Raw genomic sequence first — 27,274 nt, forward strand, 5'->3', positions numbered from 1 at the left:
GGCACGGTTTAGGGCAGAATACAGTGCGCTGTTTTTCAGGCGGTGGTCCCTCATGAGCAGGCCGACGGCTGTGCACCAGGCGGCTGGATCTGCGTCCGCGGCTTCGGGGTTGAAGCGCGGTAGCGATACCCAGGTTGCCCGGTGTCCTTTCTTCTTCTTCTTCTTCCTCTTCTTCTTCCCTAGCGACCGCTTTAGTGCGCGCACGATACTCTTACGATCCCGTGCCGACAACGTGTGTTCGGATGCCACTTCTGATGTCGAGTCTGAATCCGAATCCGAGCTCGAGTCACATTCCGAGTCCGAGCTCGAGGCGCCCTCCCGGGCAGGGCTCGCGGGAGATTGCGATTCCGTGTTGGAGTTCTCCATCGTCCGGTCGCGGGTGGGGTACCTTTATTGTCGATAGTGACACTAGTGACGAGGGCCTCAGGCTTGATAACGAATTCGCGGCCAACGGGAGGACTATCATATAAAAAGCAACAGGATACACGAAATAATATAATTCTGACTAGGACAACATAAACGCAAGAAGTGTTGATATTGAAAAAAATATTTAATTTTGTATATAAATATTTTCATATTTAAAAATGTTTCCGGAAGCAGGAAGATTTACAAACAAATAATATCATAAACCGAATGTTTCATGATCCTTTTCTAATTAGAGTGTGTGACAGCATGTGAGAACGTTTCTTAAAAATATGACTTATTGCAATTACTTAATAGCAATTATAAACGATTAAGACCTTCTCACAACGAGGCAATCTATCCAAAGTATAAAACTCGTTATACTTGATGAGAAAACAAATCTCTACTTAGGTTTCATTTCGTTTCATCGCGTTTATAAAAAGTGAATTTGTATGAACACATCGTGCAATTTAGTAATTAGGACCGTTGATCTCGCTGCAACATAGATGGATAGAAAAAAGCCATTTAAAATGATACAACGTCGGGAAGACAATTATGAAAATTATAAATGGAACACAAGATAAAATTGTTTAAGATTAATTCTTTTTTTTTTTTTTTAATCGCGAGTGTTTGCAAACGAAGTTTCAATCTGTTTACAATGATAGCAACGAGAGGAGGATGTCTATGAAAGTTATAAATGCGATATTGAATAACATTTCTGCGAGTGGGTTTGTTTTTCGTTACAAATGTTTTTTAAACGAATCTGCAATCTGTTGGAAACAACGGAACAGTAACGGGACGACTGATAGGGAAATAAAAAAGATCGCGTTTTATTTGAACAGACAAATCTTTGAAATCTATTCGAAAGTCTATTTGAAATGGTACGAGCTCGAAAAGAACGGTGAATACTATAGAAGAAGGATTAATTAAAATTCTTATTAATCTGTACGCTTTGTATATTAAATACCTTGATCGATGCCAAGATAACAAATTATTATACAAAACAGTGAAGTATCCACGTCTGACATTAATATTGAGTATTACCATTACTGTAATTTAATTTTTAACCGATCCTGAAAATTCCTTAGAACGTAAAAAGTATAAAATGTTACTGTGCATTTCATGATTAAATGCACTGTAATTTAGAAACAGTTATGAAGCGGAAACAAATAATTTATTCAGAATAAGAATTCTAGGTAATCATGTTAAAAAAAAACGTACTTATAACGCGTTTAAACTCCAAATATGTAAAGACAATAAGGGAAAAGAATTAAACGAAGAATCGTATTTTTTGTAAATTCACACAAGATTTTATCCAAAAAAAAAATTGGCCTGTACCAATATTTTTATTTGTCGTTACAAGTTACGAGGGTATTAAAAAATTGGCCACGAATGGACCAGAGATAAGAATTTATCAGACTTGCTCTCGTAAATTTCAAGACGTTGCATCGGATATTCTTGAAAATCTTTGGACAATGGCCTCGATATTTCGCAGCTTCTATCCTCGAAGCGGAAGAACTCGGCGTTAAAAGCGACAGAACTGGAGAAACCCGGTGACCGCGAGCCTTTCACGCTCTCGACAGATTTCTCATCCCTCGTAATCCTCCCGGTGTCACCCAATTTCCACCCTCGTATTGCGATTTGTTGCTTCCGACGAGGCGACACCTTGTCTTGTGATTTCCTTTTTCGTCGCGTGAAACACGACCGAACACTTGTTCAAACACACAATTCATATTTATCTAACTCGACAAAACGCCGTGTCATTGAAACAATAGCATTCTTTGGCTTTTATGTAAATTCCAATAAATTATGATAATGTTCGTGGAGACATTATTGCTACCTATTTTATCTGTCGTGATCCAAATTGATTTGTGGCTACGTATGTATATATATATATATATTTGTATTTTCTTTTGTTCTTTCTTTTTAATTTATGTGATCTGAGAATTACATTTCTGAGAGTTCGGTGAAATTCGATGCTTTATTTTTATCAGTAGAATCTTCCTTGTCATTGTCAGAGCGCAGACGTTTACGCGTTTACGGAAAGTTTAAGGATACAAAAATACAGAAAAATGTAGAAAATATGCAAGAATATGTAAAATATCGAAAGTACAGTACTTCTAATAATACTTAGTAGCATGCTTACAAACAAATTTCTTTTGTATTTCTTGAAATTGCGTAAAGATTCGCGGTAATTATCGGATTTTTGTCCTCTTTTATCTGCTTTTTTTATTCGCAACTTATATGAGATATGAATTAATATTCAACGACGTGCGCTCTGTGCCACGAAATGAATTATCTCGCGTTAAGACTGCGGCAATTCTTACGTTTGATATTTCATTTAACGAACAGCCGCGCGTTCCTGAGTTTAAAAACCGCCACTCTGAACTTACGCTGAGAATAATATCAGGAAAAGCGAACGAGAGATGATTAGAAAGAAAATGCGAGGAGCAGTGAGGGGGATATTACTAGACTGCGCTTTTTTGTGCAAGTATAGCAGGATGTTTGGGAGTGTAAAATTTTAACGAATGCGTATAATATGAAAAAATATATGAAATATCCAAGGTATAGTTTTATTAAACTTACTTTTTATAATGCTTCGTAGGTAAAACAATTTTCTATCCAGATTCCACTTTCTCAATTATATTTTCAAAAATGCTCGATAAGGAGTACAATTTTCTACCCAGGTTGTACCTTTCTAATTATATCTTCCAAAATTCTTGATAGGTGAAACAATATTCCACCGACGATTTACTTTTTTAATTGTATCCCCAAAAATATGGACCTGCTTAACGTTTAGATATTATTATTTTTTTCGTTGTTACTTGATACGGCTAGCAATTAAATAGTGAGAATAAGAAGAATTGGAAGTGCCATTTTCGAAAAAGAATTTTGTTTTTCCTTGAAGAGGTTGTTTGTATGAAGGTTAATATCACTAAATATGAAGGGAAGTGTAATCATAATAATTCGTACAGTTTTTAACGTTTCATACGTGATATAGGTTGTGTATGATGTATGTTGTACGATTAGTTCCCTAAATTAGACTGTGTGCACCATGTGCCAGCAAACTCCCTCCATCGTACTTGAACATGTGCGTAGATAAATCTGCCTCAATTATCCCATCAGATAAGAAAATCTCTACTGACCTTCTTAAGCAAACTACATAATGGACTTACATATCTTCTCTTAAGATATAAAGAAGATATTTTTTTTATCGTTAATTAACAGATCTTTGAAACGATAGAATAGAGATATCGTAAAATTATATAAAGTATTATAATATGCGTAATAAATAAGTATCGTTATATTTTTCTAATAAATAACATTCCCTTAAACAAACAATTTCTCATAAACAGTCGTTTCCCAGAAAACTTTAGTTTCGATACTGGCAACTTTATCTACTTCCGCTCTTCAATTATGAAGGATTAATCTTTACGAAACTTTTGGAACGGCTAAAGATTTCTCACGATGAAACGCGACGAATTCGATACAAACTACGCGGAAATAAAGACAGCTGCGATGGAGGATCGCGGGATTGATATTAATTAATTAATCTGTGGCAACCATTATATCGATTCGTTACGTTATTGCGACAGGCCACGCAACATTTTATTGCTTCTGTTTCTACAATTTAATTACAAAGTATTCAATTTCCCGTTATAAACAAGGAAAGGACTGCAAGTTTGTACAGCTTTTATCAAGATTACGTGCCACTGAACATATCGATTGATTGACTTCTCATGTTTCGTATTAATCGACATCCGATATAGCTATGGGACCAGGAATATTGAAATATTGGGAAGTCAGTTATATTCAGGTGTTCTATAGATTTGACGTATAAGCCTTGTAACATGTACTTCTTCATCAGACGTTTACGAGATACTGAACGATGGCTACGCTTGTAGTATCCAAAAATTTTACGTCGATTTATAATCGATGATTCGATCAAACTATAGATAGATTTGAATATTCTACGAATTGAATTTAATATTAAGAATTTTAGTTGTATAGATCATCGCCGAAAGTCTGTTACACGGACCCTTTCAACAGTTCTATACACACTTCTATTATATATTTTATTTTTTAAAAATAACGCTTTGGCATGATCAAGGATCGGAAGTATAAAAAATGATTGTGACAATTCGAGCAGTGAAAGCCTCTAGAGTAACATTATATTGGTCTCTATAGCGACATTGTGGTACCGTGTCATTTTCAAAGTTCTCAGAATTGGTACTGTATCCGATTGCAATGTTTAATATTCTTCCCGGTTCCTGGAAGAATTTCTTCAAAATTACGTTAACCCATGAAGAATCAACCAACAGTTTCTCATAATGCCGTTTTATCCGCATCCTTTGAAACTCATGAAATTGTAGAATCCAGATAGAAAAAGTAGAGACAAGGTAAACGCAAAGCTCATCCTTGGAATTGCTTGTCGTGGTGATAATGTTAACAAATAGAATTCGATAACGCAAATTCATTGGGGAAAAGGTGACAGATGAAATTCGCTAACGCAACGTTGCCCGTTAATCGGCTAAGAATTACGCTCCATGGGATCGCTCACTACATTCTTCGAAACGACCCTCGTAATCCATAGGCTCGTAAACGGCTTCCGTAACCGTAACGAATTTCAATCTTGTTCACGGATCTCTGACCGCTCGTTTCGAGGGTAACGAGGGGGTTGCGTGTTCACGTGCGTGCAACAGAAGGTGTTATCGTGATTGTAAGGCGTGCTGGAGCAGATAAGTCCAATATGTTCGCGGAAATCGTCGAGATTCATTGCCCAAAGCTGGCTGATAGTCGAAATTAACTTCGCCTCGTCCGATTTCCGCGTTCACATCGCTTTCACGATGGTTAGGCGTTTCTTCGTTCGTTTCTAACGCTGAGTTTTCCCGTGTCGCAGTCAACCCATATTTGGATGTGTGTTCACGTTGCACAGAAAATGTGGTCGGGGGTTGAAACGCGGACAGAATGGAAAACGGACTATGGGAAACGCCGAGAAAGAGGCGTCGATGAGTTGAAGACACGTCGATGCCGAAGTACACGTGTATCTCGCGTCTTATAGCGAAGGAAGGATACGTGTGAAATTTTAGAAAATATTGGCTGGAAAATGTTCTAACGGACATTGAAGAAACGAATTTAAATTGTAAAAAGAAAAAGATGGTAGCCTAAAGACGTTCCGCTTTCTGTCCCATTACGGAAAACTGCAAAATCTATGTATCTTGAGAACAGATAAAGTTAAGAAATGAAAAGGAAAAATTCGATTTATTTTCGTTATATTTTATATTTACTGTATATTATCGGAATAGCCATCCCTGATTCAGAAAATCAATTACATATATCCCTTGGCGAGAGGGAGTGAGAATTAATCCGATTAATTGTAATGGTGGATCAGCTGGATCCTCATATTCTGAACGTCCAGAGACTCGCTAACTACGAAGCAACTGGTCTGTTTGTGACGTCTATCAATTGTTTGCTAGAGATTAATCTGCTGGTAAGCAGCGTCAAAATGCGACGATAACTAAACCGTCCGAAGATCGAATTATAGCAAATGAAACGCGTCTCTGCGCTAGTCTGACCGATTAACAGGGCCTATGGGGGTGGCTTCCAAATTTGCAAGCAAGGAATTACCGTGTAACGAGCAACTCGTATCGATTATTCAATGGGTTCATATGGAGGCGAATAGAAACACGAACTCGAAACGTTTTCGACTCGACGCTGAGTATCGCGTTCATCCTTTAAATGCTACTTCAACATGGGCAAACGTTCATTTTGGTAATGTCGAGTTTTCTCATTGAATAATCTTCCGTTCGTCGATTTTACACGCTTAACCGACTAGATAAATTCGATGATTTTAAGCAACGTAATTAATGTAATTGATTAATTTTTCTTAAAGTGTGAACTATGGATGAAAGATTAGAAACCGTAACATTACAGAGTACAAAGTTAGAAATACAGGGGAACTTTATATTTTCCTTCACTGCTGATTAATTTCTTGCTGAACGTGCAACGACTCGGGAAAACTGCCGTTGCCTGTTGCAAACTGATCGTAACGTACATAGATCAAGGAACATCACAAATTTCACTTGACTACTTACGTTCGTACAACGAAGAATCCACATAATACAGTACGGCTAATATATCACTATAGAAATCGGATGGTTATACATACGCAACAATTTGGAAGAGGATATTTGCTTTCGGGTTGGGAATATCAGGGAATAGAATTGTTATTATGCGAATGACTGACGTTGATTCAATGTAATTAGTTAGGAGTAGAATTACAGTAGAAAAGGCATCAATACGATGGAATTGCACAGTTATTGTAAAAAACAAACGATACTACATAATATATTTAGGTATACAGAAACAGTGACACTTCTGTATTGTCAATTATGATATAATTAAATGAGATAATACGAATAATTGTAAATGCTATTAAATTGTTAAATTTTAATAATTTCCAATTCATCTTCGTATCAAAGCAAATACGAACAATTTACAACGTTGCTAGTTATGACAATAAATTTCTATTTCTCGTGTCAGTAATTTCAAATGTCGTTGGTTGCAATCAAAAATCTGTCGGCGGAAAATTTTCACCCAAGCTTCGACAAATAAATGAAACATCGTATTATTCTCGGTCAATATCGAGTCACTTTCGAGATTACACGAATAAAATTTAAAAAACTTTTTTGATGAATTGCTCGTCGAGGCATCGTTCTGATGTCGATATCGCATTAAGCAACTCGAAGATCGAAGTCTTGGTAACGAGATTGTCGCATCAAAGACGAAGCGAGGCCTATTACCCAGGCGATGATGGAAGCTATGCAACTATAAAGAATACTAGCGCCTTTTTCTACGATTTTATACGACTCGATGCCAGTCGAAGCTCTTGGAAAATATTGCAACAAAAAGTCAATATATAAAACAAAAAATAGGAGGTTTTTCCTTAAAGCAATTTAATCACTGTCCACGCAACTTTTATTGTTCTCATCTAGAACCGAGCAAGAAAAATAACTATTTTATTTTTATACCTTCTCTATATTGGGATTGTAAAAATTTGTCTGTTTGAAATGCATTGGAAAATTTCGTCGAATTATAAAGTTACACCGTTGGTTGTCACCATAGAATCGATTTTAGAATGGATTTTAAAATAACGTAAGAACGATTTTAATGAAATTTTGAGAGTACATATGTACGCACATAGAGAAGCGAATGTAGTTCACAGGCATTGCTACTAGGAATATTTGTGACCTACATAGGTTTCAGGGAAAATAAATGTCTGTTGCAAATAACACTAATTACAAATTATATTTTTTCAAGCTTCGTGAAAACTCACATGAGAAATTAACCTGTCGAGATTCAGCATTTTTATATAATACTATCTTGACAAGTACATTTTACAAACAAACGAATATTACTAATTCGATACGAATAATTAATTAGTTTTTCAAGTTTTCTAAGATAAATAATAGAATCAGACATTATTCCAATTTCCACGAAGATCCATTGAAATATAATATCAGAAAATGATCTATTAACAATTTCAATTTTATTCGACGCTACTATAACCCTTCGCAATCGAGGGCTCCGCTAATAATATCAAATAAATTAAATAATTAATAAATTAAAAATTTAATAAATCAATAAATTAAAAATTTGTCCTTAACCTGTCAAATCATAATTATCTCACGTATTCTTGCAACGAACAGGTAAGATACAATCAGAAAAATAAACCGACGTATTGGCCGAAGATATATTACACTACCAAGCAAAATCGTATCGCACTGCGCGATGATAGTGAGTGAGTGAGTAGGTGATGAGTGGTGCGGCTATGACTGTTCATTCTACGCATATATTTAACCAATTATACGAAAACACGTTCTTTCTACTGAAATTACTTGGAGTATCTGGTAATATGAATAAATGAAACTTTCGAATGCAAAGTATTAATATTATTAACGAAAATTAGAAATATAATTTATCAAACGGGATACGTGTATATAGTAAACCAAAGAATACAATGAATTATGCAATAACGACAGAAAAATTAGCAGATATGACCAGATCTAATTATTCAACCACTATACCCCTGCATGTTCGAATCCTTGGGCGAACACTAGCAAACAGTTCGATCGATATTTTTCAACCTTCGAATTAGCTGTTATAACTAAAATATTTTCCATCGTTACAATGCATCCTGTCCCCAATTACATCGTTAATTTCGTTTCCGAGGTTCCGCTACAATACTTCGCAACGAGCAATTCAATAATTGAGACAACGACTCGCGTGATGCGCAGCAGTACGCTGGCCGTGAATCAATTGCATCGGATTACCTCGATTAATACGATTTTCTAGGACTACGCTGTAATGTCGAGTTAATTAATACGATAAAGTGCAATCGCGATCCAATGGAAACGCCTTCATTCTTACTTTTTCGCGCGATTTCACATCGGAGTCTAAGGAAAACGAGCTGCATCTTGCGGCATCTTGCGGAAAAACTGAAATTCATAGGACACAGGAAACCTGGTAAACAATAAATACGGCATGGTTCCACGATATGGACGCAAAATCAATGCTGGATGGCACGCTAATTCGATTGGCGGCTGGACAGGTCGAAGCATAGAGCTCAAAGTGTTTCCTCAAAGTGTTTCCGTTCCCGCATCCTCCCTTCAATAAATATTGTTTCTCCCTCTCTCTCTCTCTCTCTCTCTCCCCCTCTCTGTCTCTTTCTCTTTCTCCTCCGAAAACTTGATCATCCGATTTGTGTAACGGAGTTTATTTTGTCTTTCTGTTAATAATCTGTTAATACCAATAAGTTGCCTAATCGCGACACTTCTCGAGAAAATTTCTTTTAATCGCAAGGCCGCATAATTTTGACGAAATCCATGTGAAAAGAGTGTCCGGAATTAGGATGAAAAATATGTTTATATTTCATACGTGTATATGTTTCAAAATAGTTGCAATATAGAAATACCTTGTTTGTAAAGAAGGTTGACTCTATTGAGATTAATCGTTTGGTTTCTGAAGAGTTCAATGTGAATAAGGTTTTACGGTAAATTGAAAGATGTAAAAATACGCGCGAAAGTGTACAAATATGCAAAGTCTAGCAGCTATTAATAGTTCAGTAAGTAAAATAAATTTCTGTCTAGGTTCTTCTCCTTCGTCGCGCTCTATAAAAACATAAATTTAAATAAATATCAGCAGTGAGTGTAGCGATTTAGTCGATCGGATCTTAGAACGAAAAAACTTGTTTAAAAATGGAATCGATCAATTTAACTTCTCACTGGCTCACTTATCAGTGTTTATGTAACTCTTTCTCCCATTTCCTCTGCGTGAAACATGCAGCTTGGGAGTTTCGATTCGATTAAAAGTTGCGACTCTGAATATCCTTTGATCGTAAATTGAAGCATGAAAATATCATATATGTCGTATTTCGCTCTGAAACTGGATGAAAGAGGGAAATTGACTTGGTTCTTTCGCTGTTCCATTGTTTTCTTTTTTTCTATCTTTCGGCTATAGAATTACTCTGCCTATGGTGAAATTTGTAAAATTTAGTTGAATGTTACTAAGAGATACGCGATTTATCGATGGAAAGAAAGAAGAGAAATATTCACTCGTCGAAAGCTTAGTAGAACAACGTTTACTTCGCAGATGTAGAACATTTATTTCGGTTACCTATCGGTTGTATCGTTATCGACTTGCCAATCATGAAACGCAGACGCCACCGGCCAGTTTATTCAATAATAAATTATCTGACGCGTCGATTGATCACGAACACATGCTGTCCACGAAATTGAATTGTGTTCCAATCTCTGCATTATAATGTTTATATATATGTTTATGTTTATATATATGTTTTGTAAGGATTCGTTTAGTCGTAAATATGGTTTAGTCGTAAAACAGAATTTTTACACTCAATTCGATTCGCGTAATGGAAATCATAAAATTAACAAAGGACAATTGCAGTTAGATTTAAGATTAGGTAAGTGGGGAATAATGGCTCGTATAATTGATTCTTCTCTCCTTCTTTGAGGATATCTTCGCCGCTCTATAGCTTCTTTATTGTTGCAAGTGTGTAACCTTATTTTGTATAAATTAGATCAGTAACGAGGATTTAAGACGAGGATTAATTTAACAATAGCATATGAATTCTTTTCATTGAGATTTTCACACGAGAAACTGATCAGCCTTGTGAAAAATATAAAATTAATATAAAATTCCTCGATTTAATTATTTAAGTATATAATTAATATTCAGCATGCTAAAAAACGAACGATCTATTTTTCCAAATTTGCAATTATCTATCGCAAGGAATTGTAAAAAGTCACAGGCTCCAAGGTAAATTTTCAAAAGCGTTTGTAATTGTTTTCTGTTATTTTTCTCTGTGCTTGAATTTATGAAGGTGATCAGCGTGGCTCCTGAGCAAATTAAGCTAACAGAATGAAATATTTTCAGTATACAATTTCAATATTTTAATATATGATTACAGAATTTCAATATTGAAATTTAAATTATTATTTAGTGTTACGCCGTAAATAATATCAATGATACTTATTACGTAAAGTACGAAATACAAATCAACGTATATTATTGAAACTCTAAAATTGAGTAACTATTGCTGTACCAAGAATACTAATTAAGAGTTAATCGCATGGATCTGCCTGAGTGACTAAGGAATTTAACAATAGAAGATTTTTAATCGAACTTCTCTTTCAAGCTGAGTTGACCGTGATTCAATTCACGAATATCGGAGAGGAAAAGTCGTAACAATCTTACAGTTTCGATTCACTTTCATCTCTTTTCGAGGGGGTACTCGCGATTCGCGGCTGCTTCGAGAACTTCCTGCTGGTTCATCCATTGAACCTCATTCTTCGGCGTTCTTTCAATCCCTCGTCTTCCATAGACAAGTCGTAAATCTTTTGAAAACTATTAGCTTGTCCAAAAAGTTTCTTTCGTTTTATGAGGAAATAATAGACGCACAACGCTTTTTGTTTTATATTATTTTGTCGAATTACGTACGATCCAATTTGTTCTGTTGAGATAAATTTCACAGGCTTGGTTTTACGTTTGTACGAAGGTGCATCGTTGTAAAAGACACGCTTGCGAAAGAAAGACACTTTCCGGACAACCTAATACTTTCTCTGTTCGTAAAAATTCTGTTCTACGTTTATTTCGTTCTTTCATATTAAAGGAAAGCGATACTGATCGATAAGTTACTTGATACCGTTTAGTATGTGTAACTGGTTAAAGTATAGTACAACTGGTTCTTACGAGTTTCGTAGCATTCAAATATTTAGTGTGTCTCATTAATCGTACTATAAAGGATAAGGTAAAATTTTCTACGTGAAGAAATAAATCGAAAATGTATAATTTTACAATGTACATTTTAAAATGTACAATTTTATCCTACGACGTTCTTCTTTTTGGAGAAGATAGATTTGAAATACTTTACGTCAGAAATTTATAAAGGTTATACGTTTGACAAAACCTGTTGCTTCGCTGAAAATAATACTTGGTAGGATATTCTGTCAGCCAATTTTTTTAAGAATTTTTACGATTTTGTTGTCTCAGAGTCATAACTTTACAATGCTACAACTATACACAATTGCTTCATTACGATATATGGGATACTTGTATAATCAATTATAATCATGAAGATAAAGAGTAGTAAATGGTATAATTGAAAAACACGATTTTGTTAATGTAATTTTATCGAATAATGTTACAAAATGACTAGAAGTGATATTAATAAGTACCTTTTAAAAATATCTGAAACGAAGATTAATGGAAATGCAGTATATATATCGAAATAAAAAATATTGAAAAGTCCTCTGAGCTGTCTTGTTATTTTATAAATTTTTATTATAGATACTATACGAATTTCCAACTATGCGAATAATTTTCCCATTTAATTTAGGAAAAGTTTCATAAACTAAATATATTTCATTACGGTATATTTAACTCTATTTAATTGCATTTACCTATATTTAGCTATGTTTAATATAGAACACCTGCGTCCCATATATGATATAGTTTATATGTAAATATAATACAGCTTCATTGACGGTATCCAAAAATTTTTTTTTAGGCACGGATTGGCTTGGTCTTTGATCAGAACGTCGGCTATTATACTCGATAAATTTTCATTATCCCTCGTGTCATCAATTTCGCGGCACGGAAATTCATCGTTGCTCGAACCACGCGAAAAATATCCAGGCCAAAGGAACGAACGAGAGAGAGAGGGGGGGGGGCAGGAGGAAATGGAAGAAGAAAAATGCGAGAGAAATAAAAGGGAGGAGACCGAAAAGAGAGCTGTTCGTATTAGGTCGGTGAGGTACGTATAGACGACTTTGAAGTGGGTACAAGAATAAAAAATATGCCGCTAACACGCGTCGACCTATTTCGGCTTCTTTCTTCTTACTTTCTTGTAACCATGAATATTAAAACGCGTATAGTTCGTGAAATGTTAAGGGCCAGTTATCGAGTAGAAATTTTTAAGGAATTAATCGATACATCGATTCTGTTTTGTCTTTCGCTTTTCTTACGAATTTCAATAACTTTGAAGGAAAGCAATCTTTCGTTTATATTTAAATTTAATTAGAAGCATCGTAATTTAGACAAAAATTATGTTCCATTATGTAATATGGAAAAACGTGTAAAATATTCGAGGAATAGTACTCGATATAATATTATCCAGTGCTATTATCGAGTATTATTTAAATTATATCTATAAAAATATTAATTTGCATATTCAACCTACAGCATAAGCGATATACAAAAGTATTAGAATACAAAAACATTAAGGGATTAATAAACATGAAAGTTTATATTATGAAATAATTCATCTCTTCTAGGTGATGCTTTTAATATGTTATTAATCATGTCAAGTACTGTTTTATTATTATGTTATGAGATGTAAATGGTGGGTGGGAATGACAGGGGATGAATGGGATTATATCATTGAGCAGAACATTTTGATAAGTTACGACAAGTGGTATTTATAACTTCCAGCACTAAGTAATAGTACAGTAATGCATGGGAAAGATAAAATGATGAACATTGTATTTTTCTCATTGTACCTTAGAAGTTTGAACAGTGTTTATGATTTTTTTAAGTGACCAATATACGTAATCGACATATACAATTCAAAATTCTTTCTAAAATCTAAATGTAAGCACAAACACTTGCGTCTATCAAAAATGTCAAACTTCTGATGAAGATTCTTTCCACAAGTGAAACACAAGCGAGGAATTGAAACTTTCATTTCACTTTCCAATCCTAAACTTCACTTTTCATTCACTGCCAGAACAACAAGTTCAGAGGATTCATTCATGCCTCGAAACAGTAGAAAGTAGGGGAAAAAGAGCGAGCACAAAGTGGGACAAAGGACACGTATAAATTAGAATATATTCATTTTGCTACGATTACTGCACAGAAAATAATCGATTCGAACTGACCAGCAGTCTCCTCGTATTTAAATTGCTACAATCAATCAGATCAAATAAAAAAGAATCGGACAAAGCTAAGGAAATGACCGAAGACGCACAAAAATCAGAATAAATTTTATAATTATTCGATAGACAATGATCGAGCGAAACTCAACGTCGATGGTCTTGCGTATAAATTCAATAAAGGATGGACGATGCAAATTTATCAACAGTATCCTCGCATAAAAGTTCCTCACCTTTTTGACCAAGTAAGAAACCACGCGAAATGAAGAAAAGAAATTACACACAGAAATAAATTAGAATGATTTCTTGTAACTACATTTAGCGTCACGATGATTTCATAGAAGATATAGTGGATTTAAACTCACCGATGTCACCGAACTCAATGTCTTCACGTTGGAATTCCACCCTTTCGAGCAGGTTGGATGAACACTCGTATGGAGCGCAACTGGTACTGAGCTGTGGCGAAACTAAGGTCCTGGTGCTCCTTCTCCACCACTTGTTCGCTTGCCAGCAGTTTCCAGCTATATCGAGCACAATGCGCAACCTCGAATATTTATGCAACCCTCCCCACCAGCAGGACGAGCTGTTCGAAACGAAAATTGTTTCAGGACTCGGAAGGTTTTCCCCTTCTCTTCCGACATTCACCTATCCGCGCTTCGGCTCGTTTCCTCCCCAGCCACCGACAAATCTTTTCTCATGCAAATAAACGAACGATTGGTATTTTGAACGCGGAACTCCCGTGGTTGGCTTAGTAGAGTTAAATATGGGAGGGACTTCATGTTTGTTGACGTCAGGTACGTTCCTTGATGCGTGATGGTAATTTTAGACTGACGCAAATTGTTCTTCTTGGGCTGCTTGTTTTCGCAAATAAACTTTTATGATTGACGAAAGCGCAAAATGAGATTTCGGAGAAGGGGGAGGTATGTAGAATTTTGAACATAATTGAAAAATGTAGGTATTTCATAATTATATGGACAGGATGTATATGGAATGGATGTGGATGGTAACTGATGGTACAAGCGGAAAGGGGGTGAAAGAAGTCGAAAATATAGAATAAAAATTTTTTTCTTAATTTTTCCATCGAGACAACGATCTACAGTGAGATCCGTTATAACGAGATAAGATTCAAAGTTGATTTTCTCGAAAACAAAGCCTCGAACGAAAGATTTCTATTCTATATTTTCTTTTTTCGCGTAGAATCACCCCCTTTCCGCTTGTACCACCAGTTACCAACCACCCTGTATATTCGTACGTGAAGCTAGTCTAAAGTCTATTATTATAAATACTAAATGTACAGAAAATCGGTTAGGTGTTCGAACTGTAAGACATATCCATGTAAAATCATATATCTAAAAAGACGAGATTCTATGTATTTTGTTTCGAGGAAATAGGAATAATTTCTGAATTTCGCCACTGGTAATTAGTGGTACACAAAGTTGGTAAAAACAAATCAAACAGATGTTATATTCAAATACGATTGCTCACGTGCAGCGGATGCCTGGCAGCCGCAGTAGAGCGTGCCTGTCTATGGTCAGACGCGTGCAAACAGGCGGAAACACAAATTAACAGTAACAGCTTAATCTTAAATCTTCCTACACCTTAACACATCATTACAATTCCACGTATTTGCCCTTTCGAGTTCTCATTTATTCTATTAAAAAGTTTCTTTAAAATTCTGATCACTGAATTAATTGATTATACATAATCTATAAAATTTAATTTTTTTTTTTTTGTAACCATCAAAAAACACGATGTCTATGTTAAAATACCGTTAGGCAAAAAACAGTTTCTGCGACCATTATCATCGTTATCATGCGAACACAGTCTCATGGTAATATACCTCTCGCATTTGCATAAAAAGGCATTTTTAATATTTATCTAATATTATAAATATTTATGATGAATTTCTTTTTTTTGCAATAATCTGCTTCAGAAAACCTTACGTTACTTATTTATCAAAAATTCCTGATTTAAAGACGTGGTACTCCGTTATGAATATTCTTCGTTCACTCGACGAAATCCTTACACTTCCAAAATTATAAATCAGAGAATAAAAATATTTCATCTGTCGGAGATGAAAGAACACCGGAGCCTTTTGAACTTTGGATAACCCCTCAACATTGTAATCTAGAGTCTACTATAGCAGTAATTAAACAATTGTAGTTATTTAATCCGATTGTAATTGTTCGAGATTGGTGATAGTGAGCTCTGGCTCGAGGCGACAGTCTGTCGCCCAACGTAGCCGCGGCCAAGGGATGAACGCTTTGTTTAACAAAGGTATGGAGTAATCCTATAGCTCAAAAGCTTAAAATCCTATAGCTTAAAAGAAATATTCGTGGCGACACGTGACAGTAAATATTCCAACGGTTTTTGTCCCGTGGCTCGCCACGCGCAGACCCTATTCCTGGAGTAAGATAATTGCCAGATGTCGATGCGTCTCCATAGTACATGTTCAGCTAGCTCGAGGGCTCGTTATAAATCTTAAGATTTAGTCAACTAAAGTCCATCAAACAGACAAACAGTTTTTGTCCCCACTACGGGAAAATAGGGGAGACCAATTTTTCAACGAGCGGCGTCTCCCACTAGCAACTTCCCCTCGAAAACAGCCAGCATCTTTTTCTAACCACCGGTATAGAGATTGACCAATTAGCGGCAACGACAATTTCCCTTACTTTCTGAACGGAGGCTTTTCTCGACGAATCCAATCTCGTGTCCTTAGACACGCCCCAATATAGTTTTCCTCCGTGGTATCATCGGGACGGGAAAGTCATTCTCGCTCGCGATCTCATCGACTAAAGAGTAACATCTTCGCGATCAGTGGTTATTTCACGTTTTAACCAGACTTAGACTTTGTGAGTACGTCCTTTTGTCATCCCGTTGGCCGCGGCTACGTTGGGCGACAGACTGTCGCCTCGAGCCAGAGATCACTATCACCTATCTCGAACAATTACAATCGGATTGAATAACTACAATTGTTTAATTACTGTTTTAGTAGACTCTAGGTTACAATGTTGCGGGGTTATCCAAAGTTCCAAAGGCTCCGGTATTCTTTTATCTCCGACAGGTGTTCTTTCATCTCCGACACATCGATTTCCAATCTGTCTTGAATAGATCGATAAAATCGCGAAGGTGGATATTTTTATGGCCCACGAATATAATTCCAATCGAATTGCCATGAATATTTGATCCGTCAATCGCGTGAAGGTACTTGTAACTCACGCTGGGATGATCCGCGTGAGCGAATTCATCATCACGCGAGATTCCCTCGCAACGCGTTTTCATGTAACGCTATATCCATCGCGTAAACGTGGCCACGTGAACAGGGGAAGGCGGCGAGTGTACGTTAAACATTATGCCGTAGTTGGGTTGGTTAATTGGTCAGAGCAAGCCAGTTAGTTTCATTACGTTATCTCCATCTTCGTGGGTGTTACGACCGTTCGCGGAGAGACGCGATCGCGAGGAAAACGCGTCAGCGAGAGGCGTAAATTCTCGCTACGATTCGGTGAATCAACGCCGCGAAGTAGTCGTTCCCCTGTTTCGGTTAGGATAACAGAGGTGGTTGATATGAATATGACACAGTAGTAAGTTATATTTCACCACTCTCAATTATCTAACAAATAATGGCCACCGGTAACGAACTTACCGCCTTGCGTCGACGCCGGGATTATTGCATCGGCCACTTTACACGCTTATCGAAAAAACTGGATGAAATCGAACAATCCGGCTGTCCGCGAGAGAACGAGCTAATTCAAATCAAAAATCGTCTGGAAACATACGAGACGGAGCTCCGCGCCATTCAAAATGAAATCGTAAGCATAGACGAGGAGGAGTCCGCTCGCGGCTTTGAAATAGCCGACGAGTACGAGAGACTAGAACTCCGATTAACTACTCAACTGAGCAACCTACGACTAACTACGACGTCACAATCGACAAACGACGAATCAGCTGCCGGTCGCGAGTCTGCTTCGCTTAAACTACCGGAGATTCGAATACGCACATTTGATGGTACGCTCTAGAATTGGCAGTCATTTTACGATTCCTTCTCGTCAACGATAGATCAAAACGAACAACTAACACCAGTCCAAAAATTCTATCACCTCCGATCAGCCTTGACTGGGAGGGCCGCGCGAAGTATAGAATCGCTAGCCATCACCGAGTCAAACTATGCAATCGCCGTTGACATACTTAAGGAAAAATTCGACTGCCACCGTCAAATCTGCATGCGCCACCTAGACTTGCTTTTCGACTATCCGAAAATAGTTAAGGAGACACCCGAAGCCATAGATGACTTCCTCGAGACGGTCAAAATAAATCTCCAAGCGTTAAAGAACCTCGGTGACCCTATCATATCAAACACCGTTCTGATCAAATTACTTACATGGAAGCTACCCCCAGCCATCATTCGCAAATGGCAATGCACCTTACCAGACAAGAAATTACCGTCATACAAGCACTTGATAGACTTCTTGCAAACACGGACGAACGGCGATAGAACAAGTTCAGCATTTACCGCTACGAAAAGGGCCTCCGAACCACCCAACCGTCAGCGACCGAGCGCGTCGCGAAGTCATGCATTCACCGCGACGCTCAAGACGCCGGTATGTCCGGACTGTCGAGGACAACACGAACTACGGTATTGTGACGTCTTCAAGGCGAAATCGCCCAGGGAGCGTCTCGACACAGCCAAACGGGCGTCGCTCTGTACGAATTGTTTAGGCAAGGGACACGCTCTCAATCAATGCTCCGCCGGGTCATGTCGCATCTGTAGACAGCGTCACCATACTTATTTACATCGAGATCATGGTCACAGTAGATTACGTGCAAGCCGCACATCGAGCGGTCGATCGTCGAGCGACCGATCATCGAACGGTCGATCTCCGCCTAGTTCACCGATCCCGCGGTCGTCACACCGATCGAGACGCGCATCCGCGTCTCCACGAACGTCTCCCCGAACGTCTCCCCGAACGTCTCCCCGAACGTCTCCCCGAACGTCGCCGCGAACATCCCCGAAACGCGAATCTCGGTCAACGCGAACGACGGCATCGGGGTCAAATATCTCCCCCAGTGCTAAACAGCTAGGGGAACACTGATATCCTCAAACGGCTTTGCTAGGGACCGAACCACCGAAAACCGACTCATTGACCTCGCCCCCGTCCGGCCCACTCCACCGCGATTTGTTAGTCACCGCACAGGTCAACATACTGGACAATAGAACTCAACCGTTCCGCTGTAGAGCTCTGCTAGACACCGGCGCGAGCATGAACTTCATCACCGAGAGACTCGCCAATTCGTTGAGACTCAACCAACGGAAATGTTCGGTCCCGATCGGAACACTTAACACGTTGTCAACGACTTCGAAACGCTACATCACGGCCACGATCACCTCCGTTGACGGCACATACGAACGCACCTGGACTTTTCTAATCATACCGACCATATCGACTTCGATCCCAGATCAACCCGTAGATCGGTCAACGATACAGATACCCAGAAATCTACGACTAGCCGATCCAAGATTCCACAGACCTGCTCCGATCGACGTGCTATTGAGCGCCGGGCCAACACTAGCGTCACTGTGTGTCGGCCAACTTGATATCAGTCAAGCAAACGGGACCGACTTGCGTCTGCAAAAAACGCGGTTCGGATGGGTCATCGGGGGGAGCCCAGCCTCGCAACCACCCGCACACGCATTTCACGCGTCCACGACGGCCTTGCAGGCGGATCTCGCCCGTTTTTGGGAAATCGACGAGGGACCGCCCACCGCGCACATTTCGGAAGCGGAGCGACAGTGCGAGGAACATTTCCGGAATCACGTTCAACGCACCCACGAAGGGCGATACATGGTCGCTCTCCCCTTCAACGAGACAACTCCCTCGCTTGGATCCTCCAGAGCCATGGCGATGAAGCGACTAATATCTCTCTGCCGTCGGTTCCAACGAGATAAGCGTTTCGAAGCCGACTATCACGCCGTAATACAGGAATACTTGGCATTAGGGCACATGACGAAAGTTACCACGGACCACTGCACTGACGACGGATATTTTTTACCACATCATGGCGTGATCAAGGAGTCCAGCCAAACTACGAAACTCCGAGTCGTGTTTGACGGATCGGCCCCAACCACCACCGGAGTTTCATTAAACGACGTACTTCATACGGGACCGAAACTACAAGATGATTTATACTCCATCCTTTTAAGATTTCGAGCTCATCAATACGTCATTACAGGCGATGTCGAAAAAATGTATCGCCAATTTCTTGTGCGCCCGGAGGATCGGAAATTTCAACAAATTTTGTGGCGCAATGCTGATGGAGAAGTCGACACTTATCAACTCAACACAGTGACATTCGGGCTCTCAGCGGCCCCTTATCTGGCCATCCGCTGCCTCAAGCAACTGGCGGACGACGAGGGGCATCGATATCCACGAGCGGCGACAGTCTTACAGCGAGACTTCTATGTCGACGATGTTCTCACAGGAGTCGATACAAGGGTCGAGGCACAATCATTGAGAACGGAGCTCACAGAACTGCTCAAGCTAGCCGGCTTAAACATCCGGAAATGGGCGTCGAACGACCGGGAACTGCTACGAGGATTTCCCGAGACGGACATAAACGATAAGCTGCTACTAGGCGAATCGCAAACCTTCAAGACATTGGGTGTTGTTTGGAATTCCTTCGACGATTCGATCCTATACTCCGTCAAAACCAATGATGCCGACTCTCGAATTACGAAGAGAACCATCAGCTCCGAAATCGCCAAGATCTACGACCCGCTCGGATTGCTGGCACCAGTAATTGTTCGAGCTAAGATGTTGCTCCAGCGACTCTGGACACTAAAAATTAATTGGGACGAATCCTTACCGGCTGACGTGCACACGGAATGGAGCAAATATTACGCACAGCTGCCATTATTGAATAACGTGGAGTTTCCACGTAAAACGATAATCAACCCCGCAGCGGAAATTCAGTTACACGGGTTCTGTGACGCCAGCGAAAGGGCATATGGAGCATGCGTTTACCTTCGCACCATCACCCTGGATGGTCAGGTCTGTACACGTCTCCTCACTGCGAAGTCGAAGGTAGCTCCGCTCAAATCACTAACCATTCCAAGGCTGGAACTGAGTGGAGCACTCCTTCTCGCGTCACTAGCCACCACGGTCCTCCAAGCCTTGCCAAGCAACATTGCTCGGACCGTTTACTGGACTGACTCCACAATCGTTCTACATTGGATCAACACATCACCCCACACGCTGAAAACCTTCGTCGCTAACCGTGTGACAGAAATTCAACGGAAGACTCACGCCTCAGATTGGCGTCACATCCCCACTACCGATAACCCGGCAGATCTCATATCTCGAGGCCAACTACCCGAAGACTTCCTGAAAACAACCATTTGGCAACATGGACCAGAATGGCTTCAACAACCGGAAGAATACTGGCCAACGTGGAACCCAGTACCGTTAAACGAAACACCGGAGCAGAAAAGGGCAACCTGTCTGTCCGCGACGCCGGCGGACCACAGCATACTGGGGAGATTCTCCTCTTGGCCCAAGCTTATAAGAATTGCCGCTCGGTGCCTTCGATGGAGACAAACCCGGGATCGAGGCAAACCTCTGACCATGCACGAGTTGACCAATGCACACAACAGATTAATCAAACTATTGCAAGCCTGTTATTTTTCAGACGAAATCCGTGCTCTCCGGTCAGATAGAAATTCGGCAATGAAGGGGAAGCTCCAAAGACTCAATCCATTTCTGGACAAGGACGGGATGCTGCGCGTCGGAGGCCGACTCAGTCATTCACCAATGCCTTTCAACCAGAAGCATCCAATAATTCTACCCAAATCCTCAGTTACCGCGCTCATAATCGAGCATGAACACCTCCTAAATCTCCACACCGGAACTCAAGCTACCTTGTACGCCCTAAGGAGATCCTATTGGCCTATCGACGGCCGCAGTCAAGTTTGGAGCACGCTGAAGAAGTGCGTCCGTTGCTGCCGAGCCAATCCCCCTCCAGTGGATTATATAATGGGCGACCTTCCAGCTGCCCGGATAACAGAGTCTCGGCCATTTACCAACGTCGGAATCGACTACTGCGGACCGTTTTACATCAAGGAACGAAAGGATCGCAACCGACTCAAAATCAAGGTATACGTAGCGATCTTTGTGTGTCTTGCAGTTAAAGCAGTCCACATCGAGTTGGTCAGCGATCTCACTAGCGAGGCCTTCATTGCTGCTCTGCGGAGATTCATCGCTCGCCGCGGATTCTGTGGGACAATCTACTCCGACAACGGTACCAACTTCGTTGGTGCCAACAACGAATTACGAGAGCTCCGAAATCTCCTGCAATCCGACGATCACAAGGCACAGGTCCAGTCCTTTTTAGCCGACCGACGGATCGAATGGCACTTCATCCCTCCCAACTTACCTCACTTCGGCGGGTTGTGGGAGGCTGCAGTGAAGTCTTTCAAACGACATCTCAGACGGGTCGCCGGTAACGAGCTCTTGACCTTCGAAAACCTTAACACCCTCATCATTGAGATCGAGTCCATCCTCAACTCCCGCCCGCTGACGCCGATATCTTCAGACCCAAACGATCTCCTAGTTCTTACTCCCGGTCATTTCCTCATCGGAGATTCACTAACCAGTTTCCGAGAACGAGATTTCAGGGACACGCCATCCAATCGTCTCTCCTGCTGGCAGCATATTCAGAAACTCAAACAACACTTCTGGCGCCGGTGGCATCGAGAGTATCTCAACGAGCTACATATCCGGAACAAATGGAACAAGGGCAGTCACGACATACGAGAAGGCACCATCGTCCTTCTCAGAGAAGACAATGTTCCCCCGATGCAATGGCCATTGGGCAGAATCATCAAGGCCCAACCCGGCGCAGACGGCATCATACGCACGGCTATCGTTCGAACAGCGACAAGTACCCTCGAACGGAGCATCAAGCGGATGGTACCACTACCGAGCAGAACGACTCCAGACGACTCCGAACCAATCAACAGTCCGAAGTCTGATAAGAGGTCCACCTGACGACAGCACACCATATCACTTGATCGGTGCCCTCTCAACGGGGGGAGGATGTTACGTCGCGTAACACTCTACCTAGCCGAGGCCACACACCGCGGGCAATATGGCAACCAGATGTCTTCGGATACTCGCAGCGTATCTTCCATGATTTCAAGGACCTTCCATAAATCACATAGATTTCCTAGAAAAGGTCCTTCAAACGAAACAAACATCTGGTTCGGAGGAATTTCTAGAGACTATTGTCTACCACGGCTTAACAAGGGAAAGTCAGTTTTTGTCACGTCCGCTGCAACTTTCCTCCCACTAACCACTTTCTCTCGAGGGCGGTTAAGACCCTTCGTTTAACCAATTAAAAACGAAGCCTATTCCCTCACTCTCCTAAATAACATCGGCACCAACAAATCCGATGGTCCCGTGCGCTAGACTCACTCATCCTTAGCTCTCCTCCGAGACAGCATCGTCTCCCAAGAGTACTGTTTTTACATCCTTCGAACGGTCAACATCCTTCGAGCGGGTATACACACCCGTACATCAGTCACTCACTCATCTCGTACATACGCACCAGTGTAACTATCCTCGTTATAAGTTGTGGAATAAACGGTGAAATATAACTTACTACTGTGTCATATTCATATCAACCACCTCTGTTATCCTAACCGAAACAGGGGAACGACTACTTCGCGGCGTCGATTCACCGAATCGTAGCGAGAATTTACGCCTCTCGCTGACGCGTTTTCCTCGCGACCGCGTCTCTCCGCGAACGGTCGTAACAGTGGGTTTCGCACAATGGAGGCCTCTTCCAGTATCGGGGCCACTAGGCCTGCGTGCGTTCTAGAGCCTCTTTATCCGAACGAGACCGATTCCTCGATCGAATTCTATCGTTCTCCATAGTTTCCTGCTTTCTTTTTCGTATTTTTCATATTTCGATGAGACATGGATTTTAGTAAATGATTTTTTTGACGTATTAGTATGACGTATTACGTAAATAATTTGGAATTTCTTATGTAAACTATAACTGGTGCATAAACACGTTGCGTAAACTTGGCTTAATTACTGGTTTGTGATAATTCATATGTTCTAATTTTACCGATGAAAATTATATCATCCAGAAAATATGACATTCAAACGCTGATTTCAATGACTGCATCTTCCGAGATGACAGACAACCGTTTGTGTAACTTAAGAACATTTTTTTAGATATAGCGCGAGTTTGAGCTAATTCTGACTGCGAACTGAAGCAATTAGTTATACATATCGTAGCAAATATTTATTGTTTAATATCCACTATTACACTACACACTGTACGATGCGAACAATCGGATGAATTTCCAACTCAATAGCAGTATTGTTTAATCTTAAAGCTGATACAAACGTATTACACATATCGCTGACGTGGTCGACTGCATATGTGCATAGATGAAGTATTATGACAGAATTACCGATACGTATTATGCGAGGATAGGGAACACCATTGGAAATGTCATTGCATGTTAAGAATAACATTATATTGCGACAAAGAAAAGGCATCTATAAGAAATGAGCAGAATTACACAAGCAAAAGCTACATAAATCTCAGATGTATCAAATAAATTCCTTAAAACATGTACGATGAATATATTACGAACACTCTTAAAAAAAGTTCTTTTCAATAAGCTTGAACGCATAATTTTTCGATTCTATTTCCCAGTCCCTCTCATATAACCTCTTTTCCAACATACAACTAAACTACTCTATCTTCCATTTCCTAGCCCGACTTGTAAACTGTTTCCCAGCTTCTCTGCAAGCCTCTCTTCCATCGTATAACCCTCTTCAGTCCTCTTTTTCGATCAGACTTTACTCGAATACAAAAATGCTTATCGTGACAACACATCGTTATACTATTCGCGTGAGAATCAAATTTGATCAAGGATATTTATATAAATTTACACCTTCGTGTATCAAAGGCATTATTTAGATGAGAGGAAAAAAGAAAAAATATGTCAAAAGGCAAAGTTTATACTTTAATGAATGATCAACGAAATAGATTGTAAGCAGAAATTTGTTTATTTACCAAATATTCTGGAACATTATAAAGAATACATTTTTGTATATTAGGGGCGTCTTACGGATTTTCTCGTTTCTAAATTTCCTATAGATGGATAAAACTCCACACTAATGTTCTATCTATGCACATTAATGTCTCAATGAAAATTAATATTTTTACATTGGGTAGGTATTAGGAGAGTATTAATTAAAGAAATGTTGAGATTAACAAGAATAAATTATGCAAAAGATCGCTATGAAGAACGACATCTTTTTATGTAGCACCGAATCTATCGAAAAATAGAATATTTTTATGATGCAATAGTGATTTTTATTCAAAGCTTCTCTAGTTTCTCAAAAATGCATAGAATGTACGTTGCATAACCATCTATCAACCACGCGTAATAAGTATATGGTAGATAGTAGCAACGACAATATGGAACAAGTTTACTATAGAAAATTAGATCTCCTCGTAGAGGATCGTGCGTTTTAAAAATCACAATGCTTTCGACATTCGTTGAATGTTCTCATCGAAAGCCTTTTCAACTGCGCGCGAACGTTTAAAAATCCACACAATCTAATAATCGACTCGAGTCAGAGAATAACGAAGATCATAACTTTATCTTGCATTTTTCGATCGAAAAAAGAAAAGAAGCAAAGAAGGTGAACGTAACGAAAAAGAATAAAGAGGATAAGAAGCGCGTGCACGAGAATTACGCGAGCTTCGAAAGATCGTGGAGGGCATCGTTAATGACCCACTCTAAGTGGCGAAGAATTACACGCTGGCACGCTCTCCATGTACCCTGATCGAATGCAGGGCCTCTGAAATGCTGAACTACGTCCGCAAGTTTTGTTATCGTTGCCAGAGCGAGGTGACAGAGCTTTAGTGCAAGGTTAGTCGGCGATGAGTGAAGTGGCAATCCTCTGCACGGCCATTATTCTTCGGTAGCGGCTAGGACCAGAAAGGATTTCGTTCGAATTCCTGTCGTGAGTACATTGCTTCATCGGTACATTGGATGGAATATTTCTAAAAACCGACGTTCCTACGCGTCGATTTCGGTTCCTTTCTCTCTGATGTCTCTACATCATTTACGCACGTAGCGAGTCTTCTGGATTTACAGTTTGTCCAAACTATTTCTCATTAAGAATCTCTAAACAAGTGAATATGATATGGTGTCTTTCTCTCAAGACTATCGGTTTTCTTTATCCTCGATCGAGTCGTTAAAAGTTTGTCTTAGATATTTTATGCAAAGATTGTCAAGAGAAATGTTATCACATTTACTTGTAGGAATTTAGTATTCGAATTATGAAGGTTTAATATGTGTAAAAATATATGTACACATTTTAAAAACCTGTTAAGCTATAGCTACATCGAATTACTCCTAGTAATTTTTGTTTTGAAACGATAAATTTGTCAGTGGTAATTTTCTTCAGTTCGATAAAATTCTGATGTAAAAGTTTTCTAACAGAACACAAAGTCCTGAACTGACTTTCTCTTAAATTCTTGAATTTTATTACAAATGTTTGATCAATAGCGTAAATAATTATGATTGAAGCGATATAACGAAAACCGTAACAATTTTGCCAATTGTAATGTACAAACGAAAAATCGGTCTGTGTCATTTTAACAGATTTAGCAATCTTAGTGTTGAGAGGGTGGTTTTTCATTTCTTTGTTTTAGCGGGGTAAATATAAGAGAACTGTAAGTCGTTAGCTTAGTGGAAGCGCGTTTCGCAGAAATAATTAATGCATCTTTCATTCCATTGTATCAAACTGTGATTAATCGCGACGAACGTGCAATTAAGATGTGTACCGGAGAAAAATCTGCTGCATTTAGTTGCGTGAATTCGAGTTAATCCGAGGCAGTGGAGAAATAATCTCATCGATAAATAACACGTAATTTTGTCGTATATTTCATGCCAGGAAACCTTGTCGACTGAAAAATTGTGATTTTCGTAAGTGATAATAAATTTACCAAACAATTTGTTTGTTTCTGATTAGAAAACCGATCGACTTTAAATTCTGAGAGAACGTGTTTCACAAATGATGAAGAATTTTCGAAACAATAGTGGCAAAATCTTTAATTTGATCTCTCAATAAAAAAAATCTGTACTCTCATTATGTTCTTAACTTCGATCGGTTCACACGAATTTAATCTAACAAGTCGTTACTTGGTACTGAAATAAACCAAATTTAACATGCAATCTTATGATACAATATTTTAATTATTAATTTTTCATAGAGAGTTTTTCAACGTTTCTTAACTTGAAAACCTAAAGGAACAGTGAAGAGATATCTTCAGTCCTATGTAATTCAAATAAAACACTACAAAATACATTGTTATGGACGCTTGGAAAATTC

General features: G+C 39.3%; 3 protein-coding genes and 1 pseudogene across 5 annotated transcripts in view; 3 read left to right on the forward strand and 1 right to left on the reverse strand.

Annotated features, from left to right (window-relative positions):
* LOC126876031 (uncharacterized) overlaps nucleotides 1-27,274 on the reverse strand; it is a 142,005-nt gene that overhangs the window by 13,258 nt on the left and 101,473 nt on the right. The window lies entirely within an intron of this gene.
* Nucleotides 1-27,274, forward strand: part of LOC126876028 (hematopoietic prostaglandin D synthase-like) — a 160,854-nt gene that overhangs the window by 6,933 nt on the left and 126,647 nt on the right. The gene's annotated exons all lie outside the window — the stretch shown is intronic.
* Nucleotides 18,074-22,894, forward strand: LOC126876065 (uncharacterized). The gene is made up of 2 exons (XM_050638979.1): nucleotides 18,074-18,554; nucleotides 18,966-22,894. The coding sequence occupies exons 1-2, from the start codon at nucleotides 18,074-18,076 to the stop codon at nucleotides 22,892-22,894; spliced, it is 4,410 nt and encodes a 1,469-aa protein (XP_050494936.1).
* LOC126876026 (carcinine transporter-like) overlaps nucleotides 25,735-27,274 on the forward strand; it is a 65,268-nt pseudogene continuing 63,728 nt past the window's right edge.

Source organism: Bombus huntii, unplaced genomic scaffold (genome assembly GCF_024542735.1).
Source record: "Bombus huntii isolate Logan2020A unplaced genomic scaffold, iyBomHunt1.1 ctg00000062.1, whole genome shotgun sequence".
Lineage (NCBI taxonomy): Eukaryota > Metazoa > Arthropoda > Insecta > Hymenoptera > Apidae > Bombus > Bombus huntii.

Excerpts from the sequence above, each read along its gene's own strand:
- LOC126876065 (XM_050638979.1), top strand. The coding sequence starts at position 18,074 with ATGCGCCACCTAGACTTGCTTTTCGACTATCCGAAAATAGTTAAGGAG. Across the intron at positions 18,555-18,965 it reads AGCCAAACGGGCGTCGCTCT|GGACCGAACCACCGAAAACC; the intron begins GTACGAATTGTT and ends CGGCTTTGCTAG.